We start from the raw sequence: 24,212 nt of genomic DNA, 5'->3' as shown, positions 1-24,212 counted from the left end.
AACGTACCTTTAGAAGAATTGTCTCTGAAACAAAAGAGATACTCTTGAAATGATATAGTTAATAAACCTTTCATGAAACTTCCTGGGGGAAGGAAAATCACAAAATGACATTCTATTGCTTAATATAAATCTTTTAGTTCATAAATGATTTTGTGATAATTATAACAGTGTCAATGATTTACTCTTTTTAAACTCTATTTGATTTAAACTTTGGTCTTTATGTTTTAAAAAATCTGTTACTAAATGTCCTTTAATAATGAGCTCATCTAAAAATGTACTATGGTAGGCAGAAGCAAGATGTCTGAAGAAAGCCTACAGGGAAACATTCTTATTCTACCTGCCAGTCAGCTTTAACTTTCCCTGCAAGCAGGTGAGGGTGCTAAGGAGCCTTCAGCAATGTTACTGAAGGGTAAGCAAAGCTCTATAGGGATCTGCAAGTAGGTCGAGCCCCTCCAGAAATGATGAGATTTCAGGAAAGGTAAGGGAGATTAAGTGTTTGGTATCTGGACAGCTTCTATTTTCAAAAGTTACAGGTAAAATACTCCAAATGTGTAGGTGCAGGAGAAAAGCATTAAAAAAATTATCTTATGAATGATACACAGGATAAAAATCTAAAACCTAGTTGCCTAAATCTATAATCATCAAAAGTTCAAAGTGCCTTTTCATTTTTAATGTTCTCTACGATAAAAAATTCTTTAGTAATTTTGAAGGATTTGTCTTGTTGCTTTTCATGATACACCAAAAAATATTTTTTACAGAGTGTGTGTGGGAAATGTAATCTGATGTTATCTCAAAATATAAAGCAGCAACTTCCATTTCAAACTATGTGTCAAGTTCCAAGACTTTGATTAAATGGAAATTATAATACCAACAATAATAACTTGCCTTTAAGTAAGGATTTTCTCTATTCATTTATCTATCCATCCAGAAGAAAATGATTAGAAAAAAATTCTACCACGGTCTTCATAAGAGGAAAACATTTTAGATATAACCTGGGGAACAGTATCGTTGATCAAATCTCCAACCCTTTACACATCTAAGGTAAAAAAACCTGACATTCGGAATGACCCAAATGTATTGAAAAGAGCCTCAATCTGAAAAAGGTTCAACTGTTTGTCCCTCCTCATACTTATTATTAGTGGCTAAGTGCATTTTTATAAATGTGTTATTATAAGTGCATTTTCTAAAGTAAATTACCCATAATCCAGTTTCATATCAATAAAAGTAAAAAAAATTTAAACAGATCCCTTATTTCAAGAACTCTTGGTACAATGAGCTCTAGAACAAGAGATGAATCTGAATACTTTGTGAACTTAATTATTACTAGTAAAAATGTCTACTAGGCAGTTTTATTTAATAAACAAAACTATTTTCCAATTATAACAGAAACTGTAATTCAGTATAATAAGCTAGTAACTTATATCTTACAAATAATCTTCAGTCTGGAAATGCAATCACTGAAAATACCCTAATAAAAATCTGTGAAAATTAAAAGCTAAAAGATAAATAGCATCAGCTCTGTAAAATTTTCTTTTAAAAATACTTTAACAAAATAAATACTATTGGGAGAAAACATGTCTATGACATCTTATGAATTCAGTCAATTAGAATACTATAGGCTGCTCAATATCTAATTATAATCTCTTATTCGCCTTTAAAACTACTTAGTAATCCCGTGTTTTCCCGAAAATAAGACCTAGCCGAACCATGAGCTCTAATGCGTCTTTTGGAGCAAAAATTAATATAAGACCCAGTCTTATTTTAATATAATATAAATATAATACATTATATTATATATATGTATATATATAATATACATAAGACTGGGTCTTATATTATATAATATATATAATACTGGATATAATATAATACCGGGTCTTATATTAATTTTTGCTCCAAAAGATGCATTAGAGCTGATGCTCCGGCTAGGTCTTATTTTTGGGGAAACACAGTCTTAGTTTGCATACTATGCAGAAAACCAAGTTTCCTTTGGTTTGTTTTGTTGTATCATCGTGCTACTCTAAGCAGGTCTAGTGTATAAAAGTTTGACAAATAACACTTGTCTGAAGGTCTCAGTGATAATTTTCCTACTGTTGGAGTCAGTTCTCACTTTGAGGTGGTCAGAGACTCCCCTTCTCTCCCAAGCAAAGTGCCAGTATCACTAGTAATTGATCTCAGGGATGGCTGTATGTGGTGAAGACAATTCCAGGGATCCTCAGGTAGTTTTGCTTCCCTCTTGTCTTGATAGCAAGACTGATCCTCACATTTATTGCTTTCTGACTAATTAATCAATCGAGATACAAGTTATCTTCTCTCCCCACCAGACCCTTCATTCATCTAATTAACCATCCACACGATTAAGAACTCCAGTTCTGGATGGTTAATGTAAGCGTCGTGGTGTCCACAAAGCAAAAACCTATAATAGAAACACAAAAGATAAAGAGACAGGAATCAAAGCATACAACTACAGAAAATCATCAAGTCACAAAGAGAGGAAGAAACAAAGGAACTATAAAACAACCCAGAAAACAATTAACAAAATATTAAGTCCATACCCATCAACAATTACTTTAAATGTAAATGGCCTAAATTCTCCAAAAGACATAGAGTGGCTGAATGGATAAAAAACAAGAACCAACTCTATGCTGCCTACAAGAGACTCACTTCAGTTTTAAGGACACACATAGATTGAAAGTGAAGGGATAAAGATACTCCATGTAAATGGAAACCAAAAGAAAGCAGGAATAACTATACTCATATCAAACAAGAGAGACTTTAGCCAAAAACTGTAATAAGAGACAAAGAAGGTCATTATATAATGATAAAAGGGTCAATTCATCAAAAGGATATAACAGTTGTAAATATTTATGTACCGAACCTCAAAGCACCTAAATATATAATGCAAATATTAATAGATCTGAAGGGAGAAATAAATAGCAATACAATAGTAGTAAGGGACTTCAATACCCCACTTTCAACAATGGATAGATCAGAAAATCAGTAAGAAAATCAATAAGGAAACATTGGACTTAAATGACATGTTAGACCAGATGGACCTAACTCTCATATATACACAACATTCCACCCAACAGCAGCACAAGACATATTACTCTCAAATATACAAGGGCATTCTCCAGGACAGGTCATATATTAAATCACAAAATAAGACTAAGTAAATTTAAGAAATTTGAATTCATATCAAGCATCATTTCTGACCACAATGGTATGACACTAGAAATCAATTACGAGAAGAAAACAGGAAAATTCGCTAATATGTGGAGATTAAACAACATGCTACTGAACAAGAAATGGGTCAAAGAAGAAATCAAAAGGGAAATAAAAAAATTTTGAGACAAATGAAAACAGAAACACAACATACCAAAACTATGAGATCCAGCAAAAGCAATTCAAAGAGGGAAGTTTATAGTGATAAACACCTACATTAAGAAGGGAAGATCTCAAATAAACAACCTAACTTTACACTTCAAGGAACTAGAAAAGGAAGACAAATAGTTAGCAGAAGGAAGGAAGTAAAGATCAGAGAGCAAATAAATGAAACAGAGACTAAAAAGATAATAGAAAAGATCAATAAAACTAAGAGCTTTTTAAAAAAAGATAAAATGGACAAAAATCTAGCTAGACTAACAAAAAAGGACAAAAGACTTAAATAAAATCAGAAATGAAAGAGACATTACAACTGATAATATAGAAACACTAAGGATCACAGGAATACTATGAACAATTTATATGCCAACACATTTATAAACCTGTAAGAATAGGAAAATACGTAGAAGTATACAACCTACCAAGACTGAATCATGAGAAATAGATTACCTGAGCAGATCAGTAATGACGAAGGAGATGGTCAAACTGCTAAAAAACTTTTCAACAAAAAAAAAAGTACAGGACTAGATGGCTTCACTAGTGAACTACACCAAACATTCATAAAATTAGTATCAATCCTTCTTAAACTCTTCCAAAAAACCGAAGAGGAAGGAATACTTCCAAAGTCATTTTTAAGAGGCCAGCATTACAGGCCAACATCCCTGATGACCACAGATGCAAAACATTCAACAAAATATTAGCTAACCAAATTCAACAGTACATTAATAGTATTATATACTCTGACCAAGTGGGATTTTCCCCTGGGATGCAAGGATACTTTTGAATATATGCAAATCAATATATGTGATACACCACAATAACAAAATGAAGGATAAAAATCATATGATCATGTGAATAAATGGAGAAAAAATAATTGACAATATTCAACATCCTTTCATGATAAAGTCTCAACAAACTAGGTATAGAGGAAACATACCCATATGTGACAAGTCCACAGCTAACATCACACTCAGTAGTGAAAAGCTGAAAGTTTTTCCTCTCAGATCAGGAAACAGACAATGTCATCCACTTTTACCACTTTTATTCAACATAGTATTGGAAGTCTTAGCCAGAACAGTAAGCAAGAAAAAGAAATAAAAGGCATCTAAATCAAAAAGGATGAGGTAAAATTATCTGTTTGCAGATGACATGTTATACATAGAAAATCCTAAAGGGTCTGCCATAGAACTGTTAGAGTAAATAAATAAATTCAGTAAAGTTGCAGGATGCAAAATCAATATACAAAAATCATTTGCATTTCTACACACAAACAGTGAACCACTGGAAAGAAAAATTAAGAAAACAACCCCGTTTACAACAGCATAAAAAACAATAAAATATCTAAGAATAAATTAAACCAAGGAGATGAAAAATCTGTACATTGAAAACTACAAGTTATCTGTTGATGTTGATGGATGAATGGATAAAGTGTATTTATATATACAATGGAACATTATCCAGCCTTTAAAAAAGGAAATCTTGCCATTTGTGACAACATGGATGAACCTGGAGAGCATTATGCTAAGTGAAATAAGCTAGACAAAGATAAATAATGCTATCACTTAAAAAAAAAAAAAAGTCGAACTCATAGAAGCAGAGAATAGAATGGTGGCTGCCAGGGGCTGGGAGGGTAGGGGAAAAACTAAGGCTAGTAAAAGGGTACAAACATTTAGTTGTAAGATGAATAAGGCCTGAGGATCTAATGTATAACATGGTGATTATGGTTGATTGGTTCATACTGTACTGTATGAAATTTTCTGAGAGTAGAACCTAAGTGCTCTCACCAAAAAAAAAAAAAAAAGGTAAATATGTGAGGTGAGGGATGTGTTAATGAACTTAGTGGGAATCCTTTCACAATGTGTATACGTATATCAAATCATGTTATACACTTTAAACATATTATAATATTGTTTGTCAATTATACAGTAATAATCCTGAAAAAAAAAAAGTACTCAAAGTCTGGAATCATTTTGATCTGACCCAAAATGCCTACTGTGCCTGGCACATAGTAAGGGCTCAATAAATGTATAAATGTAACATCATTAATAATTTCAACAGTAATGATTTCCTTAGATATTGAGTACATACTATGTGCCAGGCGTGCTGGTGCTGGGGACAGATGAAGAGTAGACGCAGGTCTTTTTTTCATGGTTAAGACCTTGTCAGGGAAAAGGAACAAATAAGCTAGCGCTAAAAAGCTATGGGAAGCAAAGGGTTGTGTGGGACGACAGAGAAGAGGCACCCATCGTCATGTGAGGATTGGTTAGGAAGATTCCAACACCCAGTGAGGACTCAATTGAAATGTAAAGAATGCCATCATTTATAAGGACACAATGTTGACTCTTAGGGAATATTTCTTAGCTCTGAAAAGGAAAAACGACCCTGCTACCATCACCCCTTAATTTAATCAAAATACTTTGCTGGCCAATGCTCTAATTTAGAATACATACATGTGTTCTTAAAGCCCTGTAACTGGTATGTCACTGAAATATTTACCAATTTCTTGTATACCACTCCACATTTTAAAATGGAGCTAAAATACCATTTAAAGATAGCAACATCTAAAAGTTCAAGTATAATCAAACTGTTCAAGTATATCAACTAAACAAGTGTATGGATGTTTATTATTGTGCAAATTGGTCTAAGGGGACTCAGATCTTAGTTATAAGGTAGGCTCAACTCATGGACCTTAAGGATGATGTGAAGACTACATATAATATAAAGTATAATCAACTCTTCCTTTATTAGGGGTAATTTGGAGGGGTGTTCTGGTGGTGAGTGTGGAGAAAAACACAGTTAAATTAAATTTTCAATTACCCAAATTGCCCTGACAATGGTTAGGGACTTGCTCAGCTCCACAGAGGAAGTCAGTTTCAGGAGGAAACTACTGGCTGTAGTTCAATGCTTCCTACTTCTTAAAGCAGAACAAATTCTGCGGGTGGGAAGACATACTTTCTACTCCCTGCAAGGCTGTAATCACAACTGAACTGTGCTTCATAACTGATTATCAAGACAAGCTGGGTTCCATTCAAACATTCATTTTAACAAATTATGCATTTCTTTGGAAATAAATTATAAAACATCATCTATGACACTCAGTGAAATTAGCTTTTAATATTTCTTGACTTTATAAAAGTAGTTTTCTTTTTCTTTAGGAAAGCAAAATTAACCAGTATATTCTCATTATGTTCTACAAATAAAAAAAATTTGTTTTCTCTCATATGCACTATAAGTGACAGGGCACAAGTGTGATGAAATGGGATAATTTTCAGTATTGAGGAGTCAAAATGTAGACAATGAAAAAATTAAGAGATTTTTCAGTATTTTCTTTGGGTTAGTTCTGAGGCCAGGATCTTATGCTCAAACTCTAGTGTAACCAATATAGTCATACATTCGTGGCCCCTACGTTGGTCATTGTGCAAAGATGAATAAGATACCTAATAAAGAATATAAGATTGCACTATACAAACTTTTCCCCAGAAAAATGACTCAAAATACATACCGTGTTTCCCCGAAAATAAGACTGGGTTTTATATTAATTTCTGTTCCAAAAGATGCATTGGGCTTATATTTAGGGGCTGTCATCCTGAAAAATCATGCTAGAGCTTATTTTCCGGTTAGGTCTTATTTTCGGGGAAACATGGTATCCTTTAGATAGATTATTCAAAGACTAAAAAAAGTAGCATGTTTAAATTTTTATTTCCATATTCTGAATACTCCAATCGTTATTTGATGGGCAAGATCACAGTTGTAAAAATATTTAAATGGCTGCATGTTATCGGGCTTTGTCATTGGACACAAACTTTTAAATTGCTTGCTTTATATAATCAGATTTTCTACTGATAGAAACTCACCATTCCCAAACTCTTAGGCTCTTGTCATCAGATGTGCTCACAAACCTCCTGTTCTCATCAACAAAAACAATGGTGTTGACAGCTCCCAAATGCCGATCATATTCTTGCACAATTTCTCCACTTCGAATATCCCACTGTATATCAAACAAGAGAAGAGGTAAAGACAGAAGTGGAGCAGATTTATGAAAACAAAGATCAATAATTATGGAAAGTGGAGAGAGGAAAAGATTTCCAATATCATGTTTTTATGAATTTACTGTTTTCTACCGAGAATAGAACACCAGCAGTCCCTAAAAGTAGCAAACATTAAACAAGCTGTTATTTCTTATTCCATCCCCTGATACAACACAAAGTTCATGAACCTTTAAAATGTTGTGAGAAGACTTACTTACTTGCACAATCTTTTTATCAGACATCCCAGCCACAAAGAGGTTTTGCTTATCTTCATCAGGATTAAATTTGACACAATAGGGTACTTTTCGGTTTGTAAATCTTGATATACACTGTCCTAAAACCAAAGACCCAAGTTAAACTAGGCAAAATAAATCTGACCATTTAAAGACAACCCAGGGATTACGATCTAGAGATAATCAGCTGAATAAATTATGAGGAAAGGCAGCCTACTGCTTGCTCTTTATTGTAAACCACATTGTTCCTTTTCATGGGGATTTTATGATTAAAAATATTTTTTTCAAAAGTAAATCTGTAAAATCAATTGCAGAATAGATACAACTCTCCAGTTGATTATAACGTGCAGCCAGAGCTGAGGAGCGACTGCTAAAGAATTTACGAGAAAGGGCTTTGGCATTAGAGACCTTGATATGAACCACTGGGCCATTTACTAGCTGTGTAACCCTCCAACACTTATCACTTTAAGCCTCAGTTTCCTCATCTATAACAATAATAGTACGTATCACATAGGGATATTTTAAGGATCGAATAAGATACTGCATATAAGCACTTAGCATAATGCCTGGTAAACAGGAAGTGTTCAATAAATATTAGTTATAATCATTACTTTTAAACTCAGCAAGATGAAAGATGGTTGTCTAATTACATAAAATTATACTAGCCAAAATGTACTGATGCAATATATGTCTGTAAATATATAAAACCAACTGGATCTTGGAAGTTTAGACCTACGTTTTAATCAGTTTGGGCAATTAAATTTAATTCTGTTCATCAGACATGTACTGTGCTTCTATCATGTGCAGTGCAATGTGCTAGGTGACTTAGGGGAACAAAAAGATCAATTAATAGTCTAGAAGATTTCAAATTTCCTTATCTATCAATACGTCTGCTTTAACAATTGCATTTAGTGGAAACAAAGTTTCACAGTCAAAGAGCTACTCATATAGCTGAGTTTCAACTCTACATTTTGTGATATAGGCTAATAGTCAAGCATACGAGAATTAGCAGTTAGAGAAGGTACCATTTTGCCACGTTTCATTTAAAAATGCAAATTTGTAAGATACATATGTATTAGTATAAGTGAGCTCTTACCTGTCTCAGTGTCCCACAGCTTAAGATACCTGTCATAGGCTGCGCTGAGGAACTGCGTTCCTGCAGTATTAAAGCAGATGTCTCTAACAGCTTTACTGTGACCTAAAGGCAGAGACAATGGAAATGGAGTATCTTCTTGTAAAACACAAACACTATAAGGAAAACAGCATTAAACAGTGTTTTTCAAGCCACACCATGAGTCAAAACCACTGGAACCCAATCCCCCGAATTTTACTGACTCAGAATAGGTTATATGTGGGTTTGGGAATCTAGGTGGTTTCCACCCTGCCCCTCCTGCAAAAAGCTCCTCAGGTAATGCTGATGCATGACATTTAGGTAAGAACCAAGAGAAAAGATCTAACTTTTTTATTTTCAAGTCTGTTATGGCAATCTCTTAATATGTACAACTGATGACTAAACAGCTAAGAATTTAAAGAAACAATAGGCCAATGAAAGAGAAATGACTGGTGACATTTTGGAGGTTCTCTCAGATTACTCAGAAGCTTGAAGTAAAAACAGGGACCTACACCTGAAGTTCATGAAAACTGTTCATTAATTGTGTTATTTGTGTGATCACATTACCAAATTACACAGAATCTCAGAGACAAAGCCTTTCTGAAAACAAATATTAACTTCTATTTTGTTTTAAGATGGCATTTTGACAAATTAACTTTAAGGTGCAAATCTGAAATCAATCTTGCCAATCAACTCTTTTGAAAAGTACAGAGACAAATAAAACGTGGCTAAATGAAAGCAGAAACTTAGTCCGGTTTTTTACTCCACTGTGACCAAGACTGCCAAAGTACAATTAATTGTGTAAAACATGCAGGGCACAAATGGTCAACCATATACAGCCGCCCTGAGCCACCACCACCCATCAACTCTAGGCAGGACTATGTGGCAATTAGGCCCTTTTTCTATAGCAGGAATCATCAGAGCTGCTATCATCTTCTTCAGGAGGAAATTTTCAGTTTTCCACTGAAAAACTGTCTGCCACTGCAGAGGAGACAAATGGGGACCAAATCCACTACATCTGCAGGAGACATTTTGTTTCCCTATGTGCGGCTGAGAGCCTTCCCATAAGTCTTTTCTTGGGCTGCTCCGGCATCTTGGGCAGTATTTATCTGTGCAGTGAGGCCCTAAAATCATAAAACACTACAGAACAGACTCCCACTTTAATCTAAAAACACAGGCACGAAGATTCACACAAATAGTGTTTCAACACAGTACAGTTAAATTTGGAAATGTAACTAGTCTTCACATGAAATCTGACAAAGACAATAAACTATTCTCTATGAAAAAGGCTAGACTAGCACAAAGCAGTCCTCTCTGGTGCTCTTCTTTCCTTCAAGGAGTTCTATCAATCTCTTCCTTTCCTATGCTTTAGTTGCCAATTCCCAGCCCCTCTTTGAAGCTTAATATCTGGCTACCTAATTGCTTACTGGACATTTTCATCTCAGTATCCCAAAGGCAGCTCAAATTCAACGAGTCTGAAACCTCACCATCCTCTTCTGTTCCCTCTCTTGGTGAATGACACCACCATTCTTCCAGCCACCTGGAAGTCACCCTAGATTCCTGCCTCACCCTTATCACTCTCATCCAGTTACCAAGACCCACTGATTTTAACTCTTGATTAATCCTTCCCCTCTATCTCTGTGGCCTGAGTTCAGGCTCTCACCATCTCTAATCCAGGCCAATGGAGTAACCTGGTAATTCATTCCTCTGCCTCCAGGCCTGCCCCATCAAACACCCGCCACACTGCCGCTGTGATCTTTGTAAACTTCAAATCTGATCATGTTGCTTTCCTGCAAGAGATGTTTAATGGTTGCTTCCCAACGTCGTCAGGATAGAATCTAAAGTCCTTTATTAATGGCACACAAGGGCCTCCATACTCTGATGCCCCTTCTACTGCTTTTCTCACTTTCACCTCTCACCGTATCCCACACACTGGGAATTCTGGAATGTATGTGGTTCCCGCAAAGCAGCATGCTTTCTCATGCAACTTCTACGTTTGCTTCTGCTGCTCTCTCTTCCCAGTTCTCTTTTTTTATCTGTGTGACTTTTATCTATGTGACTAAAGCTAGCGAGACTTTATTTCACATTAGTGTAGTAAAATTATGGTCAATAATGTTAAAAAGTTTAAAAAGTCTTTCCAAACAGATTTATAGTCAGGGAAAAAAGAAATATTACCAATAAATGTTCGCAGACAGCGCCTGTCTCCATAAACCTCCCATAGCTAGGGAAAAAAACACATAGACATATTAAATTTAATATAAGACTTTGATAAAATGACAACTTTCAATCAGTACCAACAGTCATAAGCTATGTGTATGCATACCTGTGTACAGGGGATTTAAGCAAAGGCATTATACATCATTAAATATACTGCTTGGTGCCGCTAGTCTGTGTTGCAGTTTTTGGACTCATGGACGGATGGACACACACACACACACACAGACACACACTTTAAAGCTAAATTTTGAAACCTGATACTGAAAGATACATCAAAATATCACTAGGACTCAGAGCTAATACAGGTGATTTTTATTTTCTTCTTGTTCTTTTCTGTATTTAACATATTTTCTATGATGAAAGTTTCTACTTAAGGAATACTGTGAACTACTTTTAAAAGAATTAAATACTATTAAAAGTGCCATGGTTATAACATTTTGGTACTGCAAGTTTTTTGGGGTTTTTTTGAACTTTTCTGAAGTAACAAGTATTATAGAAGCTGTATTATGAAAATGAGGATCTAGACTAACATGTAACAGGCTCATTAGTCTCATCATATCTAAAGTGAATTAAGACGAAGCTTTAAAACTACCTTTATTCTTGCCAGCCTCACATCTAATCCTCAACAGTGTTGCTAATCCTCTAAAATAGAAAGCATTTCCTGGCCACCCAGCATCAACGGGATGGCCTCAGTTCCCACAACACACCAGGCACGGACTTCTGGGACCTGGTCCTTTTCCTGGGACTGTAGAAGTTCTTTTGTGTCTCAGATGTTAGACTCCAGCCACCATAAAACTCGTAGTTTCGGCACACACCATGCTGACTACTGTACTCACTCCTCTCAGACATACGCTACTCTCTAACCCCCTTTACCCAGCTACCTTCCTAGTGAGGTATATTCCCTCTTTGAAACCAGAACACCTGCCTCTAGAACCATCATTCACATCAAAATGAAAATGCTCATTAAGGGACAGTGCCTTAATAATTTTTTATTCTCAGCCCCTTGAACATGATAGATACCTGACAAATGTTTACAGAGGTGAACTAAACTGAATTCTATGCTTTTTTAATTGGTCAAAGAGAAGACCTTAATCTCAATTAACATAGTTTGTATAAAGTAAAAGTTAAAGGAAATAAGGGCTTTTACTCCAAACTGTTGGAATGTCATCTTAAGCTAGTACTAAGTACAAATGCCTAAATGACTGTTCTCATTAAAAAAAAAGAAAAAAGAAAAAAAAAGCCTTTATGTATCATTAATATCCATGAATTATTTACAAAGGATAAAATCTTAACGATTCAACTTCCCAAGCCCCCAGAACACTAAAGGGTTGCTATTTATTGACCATCATCATGATCCAGAGATACAAACCAGAAAAGAACTATTATTTCAGATTTAAGGTTTTTTAAAAGGCTTTCCCCATATTTAAGTTGATGTGCATTGGCAACTGAATTTTTCCTACCACATACTCTACAGCTGAACATCACCTAGAGGTGAAGCTTCCTGAGATTATAAAAAGTGGGAGAAGAGTCTGGGAGCATTCCTGCCACTTGGTGTCTACTAGCATTTATAAGAAAAAGGATGAATTACATTATCTACCCTCTAAAAATCGTATCTCTATGTGTCCTCTCTACCTCATAAGGTTCTGAGGAACAAATGAAACTTACATATACAAAAGGCTCAAAAATTCATTGTTAATGAGTAAACATTTACGTATCTAAAGCCAAAGTGATTGATTACATTCTACCATCAGTTATCTAAGCTCACTAAAGAGCCTCGCCAACTGGACCATAGAGCCGTATTTGAATCGATAGGTTTCGAAGCAGTTCCTAAATTGTTGCATTCACAGGGCCTAAGAGAAAACAATTAGGCTCTAATTACCTAACAAACCCAAATTTATTTATAATTAACCACACAGATTTTAGTAAGAGTGCTAGCTTTGCAGCACTCTTACTCTATTACTGCACACTCACCTTAATTTTACAGTCCATGGAACAAGACAGCAATAAATGGCCAGAGAGGGGAAACAATCTGACTGCACTGACGCCCTATAAAAAGGTATTACAGTTATCAATCAGAAGCACTCTAAAACCAGCTAAAATTAAACATAAGGAAAGGACAGTATATTTTTAAGCAACCTAATTTACTATTTTTTCTCATTCCAAAAATCATGCCTCAGAATCATCTTCATTAGTATTCCAAGAGCAGCCCTACTGACACTTAGCTTCCGAAGATTTTTTTAACCTTTAATATTGACTTCCTCACCCAAGGGAATCCTTAGTCAATCAGGCTACTAACGCCCCACTCCTCTCCCTTCTTTCACTCAGTCCCTTTGTTCTTTGCCAAGAGCTATACATTGTCAGGTGGAACAGTGCAGATGACAAAGATTATTAACATCAAACGTTCTCAAAATCTTGTCTCTGCATTACTTTAAATACTATCATACTTTATAAACCAGGGAATATCTAATCTTTGAAGAGTGATAACTTCAAGGGCTAAGGCAAAATTACTGAAGCTCTGGTGCTAGTACAAGCCCATTACTCACTGACTTGGTGCCCACAAGGAAGCAGGTTGTGGCAGGAACTTAGAGGGAAAGGCCAGGGCTACCATAAGGGGACAGGACCCCAAATCCTAAAATCTTATGACATGGCCAATCCAGAGGACCTTGAAGACCGGGTCATCACTTGTGACTAATATGTGTGGGTACCTCCAAAGCCTATCTCAGGTTTATCTTCAGTTCGACTTCTCTGCTCTACCTTGACTTCCCTACACCTTTACCAGAAATAGTGAATGCTGCACATCAATAGCTGAAACTTTACATTAGCTACATTATTCTACATCACACAACAAACAAAAACCATGGGTTTGCTTACCTTTGTGTGTCCAGACCACACATGAATTTGCTTTTTGGGAAGATAACACTTCTCAGGTGGCACAGCTGACCGCAGGTTAACACCAACATCCTGAGGTATGTGAAGATAGGACCTGCCTTGATAGTCATACATTTCTTTAACTGAAACAAGAAGGCAAAGGAAAGCAATGAATACAAGCCATAGCCGCCACGAAACCTATAGCGTTAAAATGACAACAAACATTTATTCATAGAGGTATTATTCCACGTTAAGATTTAGGTAATAACACTCTGATGCTAAGACCAAGACTGGCTAAAATTTAGCTGCCTGAAATCATTGCTATTGTTTACAATCAGAGGTAGTGTTTTTGAATTCCTAAATACCCAGAGAATATTAGACCTCTGGATAAGATCTATACTTCTTTTACCCAGTTACAGATTTTACTGATTATAAGACTTTACTGTAGTATAATTACAGCGAGGGAAGAAAAAGAAATACTTGGGCCTTGTAAGTCACAGGTAAAGAATCAGAAGCAAAACAGCATAAGAAGGAAGTTAAAACAAAAAATATCAGCTATTCTTTTTCCTTGCTTTCCTCTTTTATGCCCTTGTGGGTTCCTCTTCCATTTCCTTCCTACTGATTTCACAATCAAGTCACTTGTGGGAACTAAATGACATAGTGTAAATAAAGCAGTTAGTAGCATGCCTGGCACAGAATACTAAATAAATGTTGGCTGTTTATTGTTATTATGGCTGCAAACACCACAGTACTAAATGGGCTCCTTGGAGATAGAATTGGAGCTTGAGAAACCAAGTAGAGCTTCATCAAACCTAAATATTTGATATGTGATATAACATTAGAATAATCAATACTATCAGTACTGAATTATTCTTTCTAGTTTCAGATAATCACTACATAATTTCCTAAACATAACTAATTATTAATGAACCACGTACATTCTAGAATATTTATAATTTATTTTGGTATATATGCATTTCCTTCCACAAATCAAAATAAACATGAGTCTTAATGTCCAATTTATTTGCATGGAAAACAAAGTTTACTCCTTTGAAGTATAATCTAGTAACTGTAAGGAAAACTGGAGAATATTTGATTTGGGTTAAAAAAAAAAAGGTTAAAATGACTTGGGTAGTATTGACACACCAAAAAGGGTCAAATCTGTCTTAGGAAATAGCACGTCGAACATTCAGATTTCTTTTTTATCATTTTTAAAAATTCATCAACACCAAAAAAATTATCTGTGGTTATTATTAATCATGCTATTTTTTCTCCCTTATTAGAACATGGAAGAGTTTGTTGTAATTTCTTAGAGATGCAAATTGTCCAATACGATTCTTAATATAATTAATCGTAGTAGCTGATTAATAAGGGTAATCAATATTATATGAACAGAAAACAGAGTAAATATCTTTAAGTTTATCATAAAAATGAAGAATCATAAAAAATATATTACCATGTAAGATTGTCTTTTCCTCCCCAGGTTTCTCTTCTTCCTGTTTGCCTTTTTTCTGCCTCTTTGCTGTGATTTCATCTAATTCTTTTTGTTCCTCCTAAGGAAAGTAAGGCGTGAATTTTAAAATGCATGCTCTAGAACCCCATCATGGCCAAGTTGGTTCTAAACACTTTATAAATGAGGTCCACTTTTTGGTGAAGCAATAGCTTCAAGTACGTCTCCCAGGATAACGTTCTCAATGCTTCAACAGATTACAAAATAATAATAAACACATAATGGGTACTAGTTAATACTTTTAAACTCCTTTTATACAAAACCATCCTCTGAAACATCGAGAAATATATTTAACATATTATGCTTATTACACAAGTGAAAGGACAAAGCAATTAGAAAATCTAGTACCAGAAGGAAACTGAGTTTCAGTACACAATGCTGTTCTTCAGTAAATAGCTTTTACAGAGTCATAAGGATATAAGCAATGACAATAGATTTGTGAACAACTTTTATAGGAGGAGGAATGGAAGGGAGGTGGGATAGTAGCGATTTTTGTAATAATGAATAAGTCAACAGCTGATGTCTAAATAGCAGCATATATATTATTGAGATATATGGATGTAAGATATAGCTATAATATAAGCTTCATGAGGATAGAATTCTCTTGATCTAGTCCATTATTGTATCCTGAAGATCTGGAACAGTGATTGGCTCATGAAACAGTAGGATTAAGAGGTAGGGAGGATCAGGGTAGGGGTCTATAGTCTTACTTTATACACTTCATAGTATAATTAAAAAAAAAAAACACATTATAGATATATTACTTTAAAAATTTTAAATAAATAAATAAATAAAACCTATATCATTTCTACAATCATAGTAAGGCTGATTCTTTAGTTACTATCTGAACATCTGATATTGGAAGATCAGCTACCATGGCAGTCTTTTATGAAAAATTGTTCAATATTGAACTGTAATGAGAAAGTATGGAAGAAAATAAATCAGAAATAAATATAAGTAAAAATATTCCAAAGGAAAACAAAGAAACTATTTTCTCAATTAATCAAGGCAGAGAAATTTTGATGAGTCATTTGGTTCTCTAAGGAAATCTCAAGTTTATTAATATAGATATCTTTCATAAAGATATAGCATACATCTGAACTGACAATGAAAGACATCAAAGCTTACTTCTGAAGGTTTGGCCACATCTTTTTCATCCACATATTTTGCCCAAGGTCCCAAGAAACCATCAATATTAGATGCATCATTTTCTTTGAACTTTTTCCTCTTTTCTATTTTCTTTTGACCAGTTTCAAACACAGTTAAACCTGTATTAAAAAAAAAAAAAGACATCACAGACACGGATCTTTATCTAATGAAATAGCAGCATACATATAATTTTACTTTATATGGTTAAAAAGGGTGATTGCTCATGTGACTAAAGATTTACTTAAAAATACAAAATAAAATCTGTATGACTATGCCAGATACAACTCATGTTATACAAAAAGGAATTCAACCTTCTAGACAAAGAAGTTTTCCACCACTATTATATTTTGCAAATTCTAATCCATGTAAAGAAAAAACCCAATAGGCCAATGAGATTTGTGACAAGTTAGCATTTAGATGATACTGTGCCTAATAATAATAAACACAAAATGAGTATGAACACAAACATGTATTTTGAAACACATATTCAAAAACTCAGCCTTCCAAGCAAACCTTGAAAGACAATCTCCACAGACATGAACAAGGAAATTTTTCTGCTGTTAAAATGTAGCTTTACATTAGTGTTGAGAAATAAATTGCTAAAAATAGCTACACATTAATAATTTATTGAATGATTTCTACAGGGTTGGCACTGTGCCAAATACTTGTAACAACTCCCCCAAATAAGTATAACTATCTTCCCTACCAGGTTGTACACCTAATAAGTGGCAAAAGCAAGCTGTGAAACTGATAGTTCTAAACTATATTGTTCTAAACTGTATCACTAGTGGGACCATTTGAGATCTTGCTTCCTGGCATGTTGTCAGTTTGGGCTGAAATAAACTTTTATAAAAACAAATAAATAAAGAAACAAACAATCACTGTTGTCTTGTAAAAAAAAATCAAGGCTAAATAAAATATTAGTTTTTTCCTATTGTCTAAAGTCACTTTTCAAAATAGTAATTATAGGTATATATGTCATTTCAAATAAATTACCTTGATTTTTTTCAGCTTCTTCTACAGAACCTATATACTTAGTAGCCATTTGATGAGTATCTAATGAAGGGTCCAATGCATAACCTGAAAGGAAAGAAGTACAAATTACTGACTCCATTTTTTTCCATTTACAATTCATTTTAATTCTATACATACTCCCTTTCATCCCAGGTGTTGAAAATAGTCTCTAACTTAGGACAAATCCTTCTTTCCTGAGCTATGTTTCTCTTTAGAACAATTAACCCAAATCCCAGGCTACACCATGAATGACTTAGCAGAATAAGAAGTATGCTAATGACTTGAGCATACTGACATTATAGTACTAAAAGCCTCTCCGGCCAAGCTATCACATGGCTGTCTTAAATTTTGTAAGAGCTTAAAAATATACGTATACCATACATTCAGAAGTTTAGAAACTCTTTTTCTTTTCAGTGACAAATAATACATGGCTTAGTTTATCAAAGTATATAAACTACTACTGTGTTTCTCCAAAAATAAGACCTAGCTGGACCATCAGCTCTAATGAGTCTTTTGGAGCAAAAATTAATATAAGACCCAGTCTTATTTTAGTATACATATAATATAATATAAAACCGGATCTTATATTAATTTTTGCTCCAAAAGACGCATTAGAGCTGATGGTCCAGCTAGGTCTTATTTTCGGGGAAACACGGTAATTAATAAAAAAATGAGGTAAGAAAAATCACATAAAATCTAGCTGTTATTTTGAAAATCCCATTCCCAGTAAAGACAGTCTGCCCTTCCAGTTTTGAAATAATATATTTCTGCTTTATAAACCATTCTTTATATTGCCACGGTAATAGAAGTAAGTAGGGATATCTACTAGCATATAAATATACTCCTTCAACTGGAGTATGAAGTTACATACAAATGTGGTCTCTAGTGGTCTATGGAAACTTAAGGGAAGTCTGTATTAAATCAGTTTTTTCTCAAATGGGGGTGCTAACATGATAAATGTTTGGTAAAATCGGTATTCACAAAAAGAACTAGATTGTTAATCAGTGTATGGCCTACAACTCACGTGAACAATCTCCCAATACATAAAAGTACAGGCCTATTTTCTATTTTAAGGGCACATCTTAGTGGATGCTGTTAACATTTTAATTTTCCAGCTAAAGATTAAAAGGAACTTCTTTGGGGAAACAGAAACAGTTTGTCATCAAACATAATTGTGAAATAAGCTAAGGATGTAAGTGCCCAACTCACCCTCATGATATGCTTAGAACCAACAACCTGGCTACTAGCTCATTTGCATATAGTGTTTTTCAATATTTAAAACATGTGCTTAGCCAGAGAAGAGAGCCTGACAGCAGAAAAGCATCTTTGGAATAGAATCTCTGAAATCATAGGTTCAAACCCCATGAGTTATTTTATCTTTCATCTCCTTGATGTACAGAACAGTGTTCTGTAAATGATATTTTTTAAAAATGAGACTATATAAGGCTCATATAAAATTCAGACAACATACCATAAGTTAAAAATCCCCATCTCAACCATAACGTATCTAGAATATAATTCTATCTTGAAGGAGATTTATGTCTATATAAACAGCATTACATTACGTGTTTGGAGGGATGGAGTAGGAGGCAGAAGAGGGAAGGGAGATCCCTGGCCCTTCCTGTTAACTGTATAAGCACCAATCCCCAAACTCTTCTGGCCATAGTCTTGTTTCTGAGGAAAGGAACTTTTTTTCATCTCCTTTTCCACATCCTCAGTGGTAAAATTTTTACTGGTACTATCACCATTACCACCACTGCCTCCCACCCCAGGTAATTAGGGCATAATATTATTTCCTTTATGAATAAGAGAAGTTAAAATATTAAGCTCTACGTCTTACTAGAAGTCCGCCAGTGACAGAATAAGAATGACTCTAACATTACAGAACTTCAGTCCAATCCGTTTTCTACCATCCTAAGTCTCAAATAAATGAATACATACATCTGTATTTTAGTTCTGAAATATTCTCACTCATCTTTCTGAAGCTTATTTTCCATTTTATTTTTTTAATGGAGTTAATGTCTACTTTCTTCATTTGTAGTCTTATTTGAAATGGCTATCAACTTTATTTTTTTATCCTTAAGATTATTAATACTAATATCCAAATGGGTGAATCAGAAGAGATTATAAACAATTTGCAAAAGAATGGTCACAAATACAGGCATACCTTGAAGATAGTATAGCTTTGGTTCCGGACCACCGAAATAAAGTGAGTTGTAATCTTTTTGCTGATGGAGGGTCTTGCCTTTAATTTGTAAAAAATGCAACATTTATGAAGCGCAATAAAGTGAAGCGCAATAAATGAGGTATGCCTTTATATAGGTTGAAAAACCTTCAACCTCATTAGTAATCCAAAAGAATAAAATTTAAACAAAGATAAATAATATTTTGTTTGTGAAATAAAGGAAAAACAAAGATAAATAATATTCTGTTTATGAAATAAAGGAAAAAACAATCATGGGTCTTAGGTAAGGAGAAATAAGACTTTCATACATAGTGGTGGCAGTAGAAGTTGGGAGAATTCTTTTGGAAAGCAATTTCACAACACATAACAAAAGATTTAAAAACTTTTATATTCTTAGACCTACTTCTGGGAATTCATCTTAAGAAAATAATGAAAAGCACTCAAAGTTTTATGCACAGATATTCAGCATATTAAAAAAAGCATTTTACTGCCGTTTAATATATACATCATCACATTTTTAACAGTGAAAACTGGAACCAACTTGAAATCTAAATGATACAAGGAAGTTTTACATAAATTATGATATCTTCATTCAGAGTACTCAAATTATTTAAAAAGGTTAATAAAGAGTTTCTAGTATTGAAGTAACTTAGTTCCTAAGTTACTAGGAACTATAGTGAAACTAAAGGTATTTACTTTAAATTCTATTCCATAGACTGGTGTAGAGAAAAATTCTGGGTGAAAGGAGAACAAAGAGAGGAAATCTCATTGAGAAGCCCCAAGTAAGACCAGCAAGAGAGCAAGCAGGCCAGGAATCTAAGAGGAAAAGGGAGGAAAACAGGACAAAAGGATTCACATAAACCACTGAAAGACTGAGAAGTCAAGAGAAATACCGTAAATGGGAGCTAACAGCAAAACTGTATAAGTAAAATGGGACGATACAACAAATGAGACTGAGACCATCTTAACCGATAAGGAGTCTACCGATGGGTTCTATGATACACTAAATGTAGTATACAATAGAAACTTCCAGAAATAATATACTTTGATTATAACATTGCTACAACTATTTAAAAATGGGGAGGGGGAGGAAAGTAGGATTAATGTTTGTTTTATATCCCAGCAGAGTTATAGTGATCAATATGAGACTTAGATAAACTGAATTCATGTGCCATCTCCTTTATGTCTCGTAGATAACACTAGTGTAAGACTGAAGGTTTGTTCCCCGGTACTTTGCAAATGAGGGAAGGTAACACAGAGTTCTCAGAGCCTGACATTCCATGTACCTGAGTTGAGAGAAAACTCTTTCTCATTATCTGAACAGAATCACTTTCTGAAGTTAGACAAGAACTTTCTATGAGAAAATTATAAAACTTTTAAATTAACAAGCTATACTTGCTTAATACTTGGGGGTGAAAAAAAGAGAGACTGCTAAAACTGAAGTTGATTAACTAGTTTATTAATTTAAGTTCAAACAAATTGCTCTCAGTTCTAAGAATATTATAAGGGAGACAGACCATAATTTTCTTAGTTTTGCAACTGGCCACTCCCTCTATTCCAGGTTGCCTAATATACTATAGCCCGACACTCATTTTTTTGTCTTTAATTCATGAAATACTTTCAACCTGTGTTCTAACGCACCCCCTCCTAATGGGAGAGGCAAAAAACACAAGTTATTAAAAAAAACAAAAAAAGTCCATTTCTGAACCCAGGTCTAAAGCCAACTGAATACTTTTAAATGCTTATTCTCTGTAGGATAATTTAAGAAGGAAGGCAGGTATCGGAGATTTAAGCTATCTAAATTATTGCTTAAGGCCCTTCTAAAGTCTAAGAAAACACGCCAAGTCTTTAAATCTGTTTTATTATAAGCTAAAATATAATAAATTCATGATGTAATAAAGTTGACTGATTTTTATGTGCTCCATATATATTTACATGGGATCCCTTATACAAGTAATGGGTACAATGCACTTATAACCATTTTATTTCAGTGATGTCTTTTAGGTGATTATAGAGGTGTAGTCTTAGTTGTGACGTTTGCACACAATTATAACCTTGCAAAGGTGAAATAATGATCTAATAAGTGACAATCGTTTTATAACTAGTTTCTAAGAATATATTGTGTTAATAATTAAACCTCTAAAGTAATTTACAGTGAGTCCGTTTGCATCGCTCATTAAACATTACAAAAGTAGCCTTCCAACATTAGAATAATAATATAAATTATGATACAACCAATCAATGGATATTACATAGCTTTCAAAACTGTTAAGCTTTGAGACTATACTGAAAAATGCTTATGATAAAATATTGAATAAAAAAGTGAGATGCAAAAATTTCAATTTAGAAAGATTAAGCTCTGTAACACAAACATGAATAGGAAAGAAGACTTGGAGGGATAAAGACCACAATGCTGAGAGTAGACATTTTAGTTTAGTGGGATTGTAAGTAAACTTTTTCTTCTCTTTCCTAAATGTTTAAAATTTGTTTATAATACTTTTTAATGAAAATAACTGTTACTAAAAAGCATCAGTGAAAACATAATATTGTGTCTTAACATTGTTTGGTCCTATCTTACAATAATGGAAGTTGATGGTAAATAGGACAGAAAAATTTGTTTAGAACTTTAAAAAAATTCTATCATAAGAAATAAAAGGAGGTATCAGAATTCCAAGTGCAAAAAAAATTTAAAAAGAGACAATATTGCTGATGTCTAAAATGATTATTAAATCTATTGTAAAAAGAATTCAGTTTTCTTTTTCAATTATTCTTTTGGGAAAGAAACATCAGCACAAGTGATTAATTCATAAAGAAGATGACTACTACCACAGGGATTAAAAACATTCTCATTTACTTTGCTCATCCACCCCTACCAAAAAAACTCTTCAAAGCAGATGATCAGTGTGTCTGTCAACCTATAGATAGATATAGATTATAGGAAAAGAAAGGAAAGGCACTACCAAACATGGACAAACCTGATAAAAGGGACAGGGACCTATGATCTGTGGAACTCTCAACAAGGGCATAATAAAGACCATTTTCTTTTAGAAGGGATTCCCAGCCTTGCATATACATTTTCTTATGTCCTGCCATCGATAGGACATAATTATTTTACACAATAAATTTGTGGCCATTCTATTTCCTGATGCCCTTCAGTGATCAATAGAATACTTTTTCAGTGGTAAGATCTAAGAAACAGAGTAAGGTCAACAAGTGTTTACGATAAAAAAAAACGCAACCTCTGAATCTATCCTGTTATTTACTAACTTCAATGGCAATCTGCGTATAATGGATGTTGAGTAATAACTGTTCACTATCAAGTACAACAGAGAGAATACTGTTCTTAAGACCACAGAATATTTTAAGTACTCAGAAATCATAGCTAATTTAGAATGACAGCTAAAAATTATTTACCTTCCCATTTATACATTTATAGATGTGTATAAGAAGACACACTACCCTTTTTAAAGGAATCCAGATTAATAAATTTAAAAAGTTAGAAGATACAATAGGTTATCTCATATACACACAAACACTTCTAACAAAGCCAAACCTGAAACTGTTAAGTCTAATCATCTTACCATATGTGGCAAAAGTTCTTCTTTGCTGTTCAAACATAAAATCATTGATATGAGCTGGTTCAGCATATCCAGAAAGCATATTTCTAGGGGCAGCCATTTGCTGTGTCCTAAAGGGATTTTCTGGTCCAAACTGCAGTGTTATAAGAAAAAAAAGAGAGGAAGGAAAAAAAGGAAGAAAAACTTAAAATTCTGAGTGTGTAAGGCTAAAATTACTAGAGTAATATACAACATACAATATATTTTCAACTCTAAATCATTAGGCTCTATTAACCTATTTGGGAACACACTCACTTCACTTAGTTCAGTACAATTGGATGATGGCTGATTAGGACTGCTTGTCAGCCCCTAGGACAAAAGGAGGGGAATGTATAATAGCTCACCCAAGTCTACAGGTGGTTATTTAAATTTAAGTTAATCTAAATATTCAGTTCTTCAGTCACATTAACCACATTTCAAGAGCTCAATAGCCAGCCACCTATGGTTATTGGCTACTATACTGCCATCATGGGAGGAAGCTCTACTTGGCAGTGTTGCTCTAGATAATTCAGATTTACTATAGTTTGGTCTAAACAATGATTTGGGGAATTTTGGGTGACTTATATTGATGATGGTACCATGATGTAATTAAAAAATACATATTTTTCCTCTACTTGATTATGAGTTCTTCCAAGTTGGAGACTTAGAATCCTCAATACTTACCATAGTACCTGGCATATAGAAAGCAGTATTGAAGAAAAGATTAATCAGAATCCTACTGGGGGCAAAAGACAGTAAAATAGACAATAAAAGTAAAGTGCTTGAAAAAGTCCGTAGGAAAAGACATTATAAATGTAAATAAAATTTCTCCACTCTGAAATGTCACACTGTAAGTCTTACACAAAATAACACCATTATTATCTATTGTTTACTATGCTTTGAGCTTCTAGAATGGC

The 24,212-nt window shown here is 34.1% G+C and overlaps 1 protein-coding gene across 1 annotated transcript in view; it reads right to left on the bottom strand.

The window, feature by feature from the left end:
- Positions 1 to 24,212, bottom strand: part of CDC40 (cell division cycle 40) — a 41,594-nt gene that overhangs the window by 3,079 nt on the left and 14,303 nt on the right. The window contains exons 3-12 of the mRNA XM_033103414.1: positions 23,281 to 23,410; positions 17,497 to 17,580; positions 16,480 to 16,619; positions 15,298 to 15,394; positions 13,845 to 13,984; positions 12,945 to 13,019; positions 10,932 to 10,977; positions 8,742 to 8,843; positions 7,631 to 7,746; positions 7,239 to 7,372 (exon numbers count right to left, since the gene is read on the bottom strand). Of these exons, the coding sequence (XP_032959305.1) occupies positions 7,239 to 7,372; positions 7,631 to 7,746; positions 8,742 to 8,843; positions 10,932 to 10,977; positions 12,945 to 13,019; positions 13,845 to 13,984; positions 15,298 to 15,394; positions 16,480 to 16,619; positions 17,497 to 17,580; positions 23,281 to 23,410 (1,064 nt within the window). The remainder of the gene's footprint in view (positions 1 to 7,238; positions 7,373 to 7,630; positions 7,747 to 8,741; positions 8,844 to 10,931; positions 10,978 to 12,944; positions 13,020 to 13,844; positions 13,985 to 15,297; positions 15,395 to 16,479; positions 16,620 to 17,496; positions 17,581 to 23,280; positions 23,411 to 24,212) is intronic.

Source organism: Rhinolophus ferrumequinum, chromosome 3 (genome assembly GCF_004115265.2).
Source record: "Rhinolophus ferrumequinum isolate MPI-CBG mRhiFer1 chromosome 3, mRhiFer1_v1.p, whole genome shotgun sequence".
In the NCBI taxonomy this organism is placed as follows: Eukaryota; Metazoa; Chordata; class Mammalia; order Chiroptera; family Rhinolophidae; genus Rhinolophus; species Rhinolophus ferrumequinum.
Note: the sequence above shows the minus strand (reverse complement) of the source record. Positions and strands in the feature narration are given on the sequence as shown.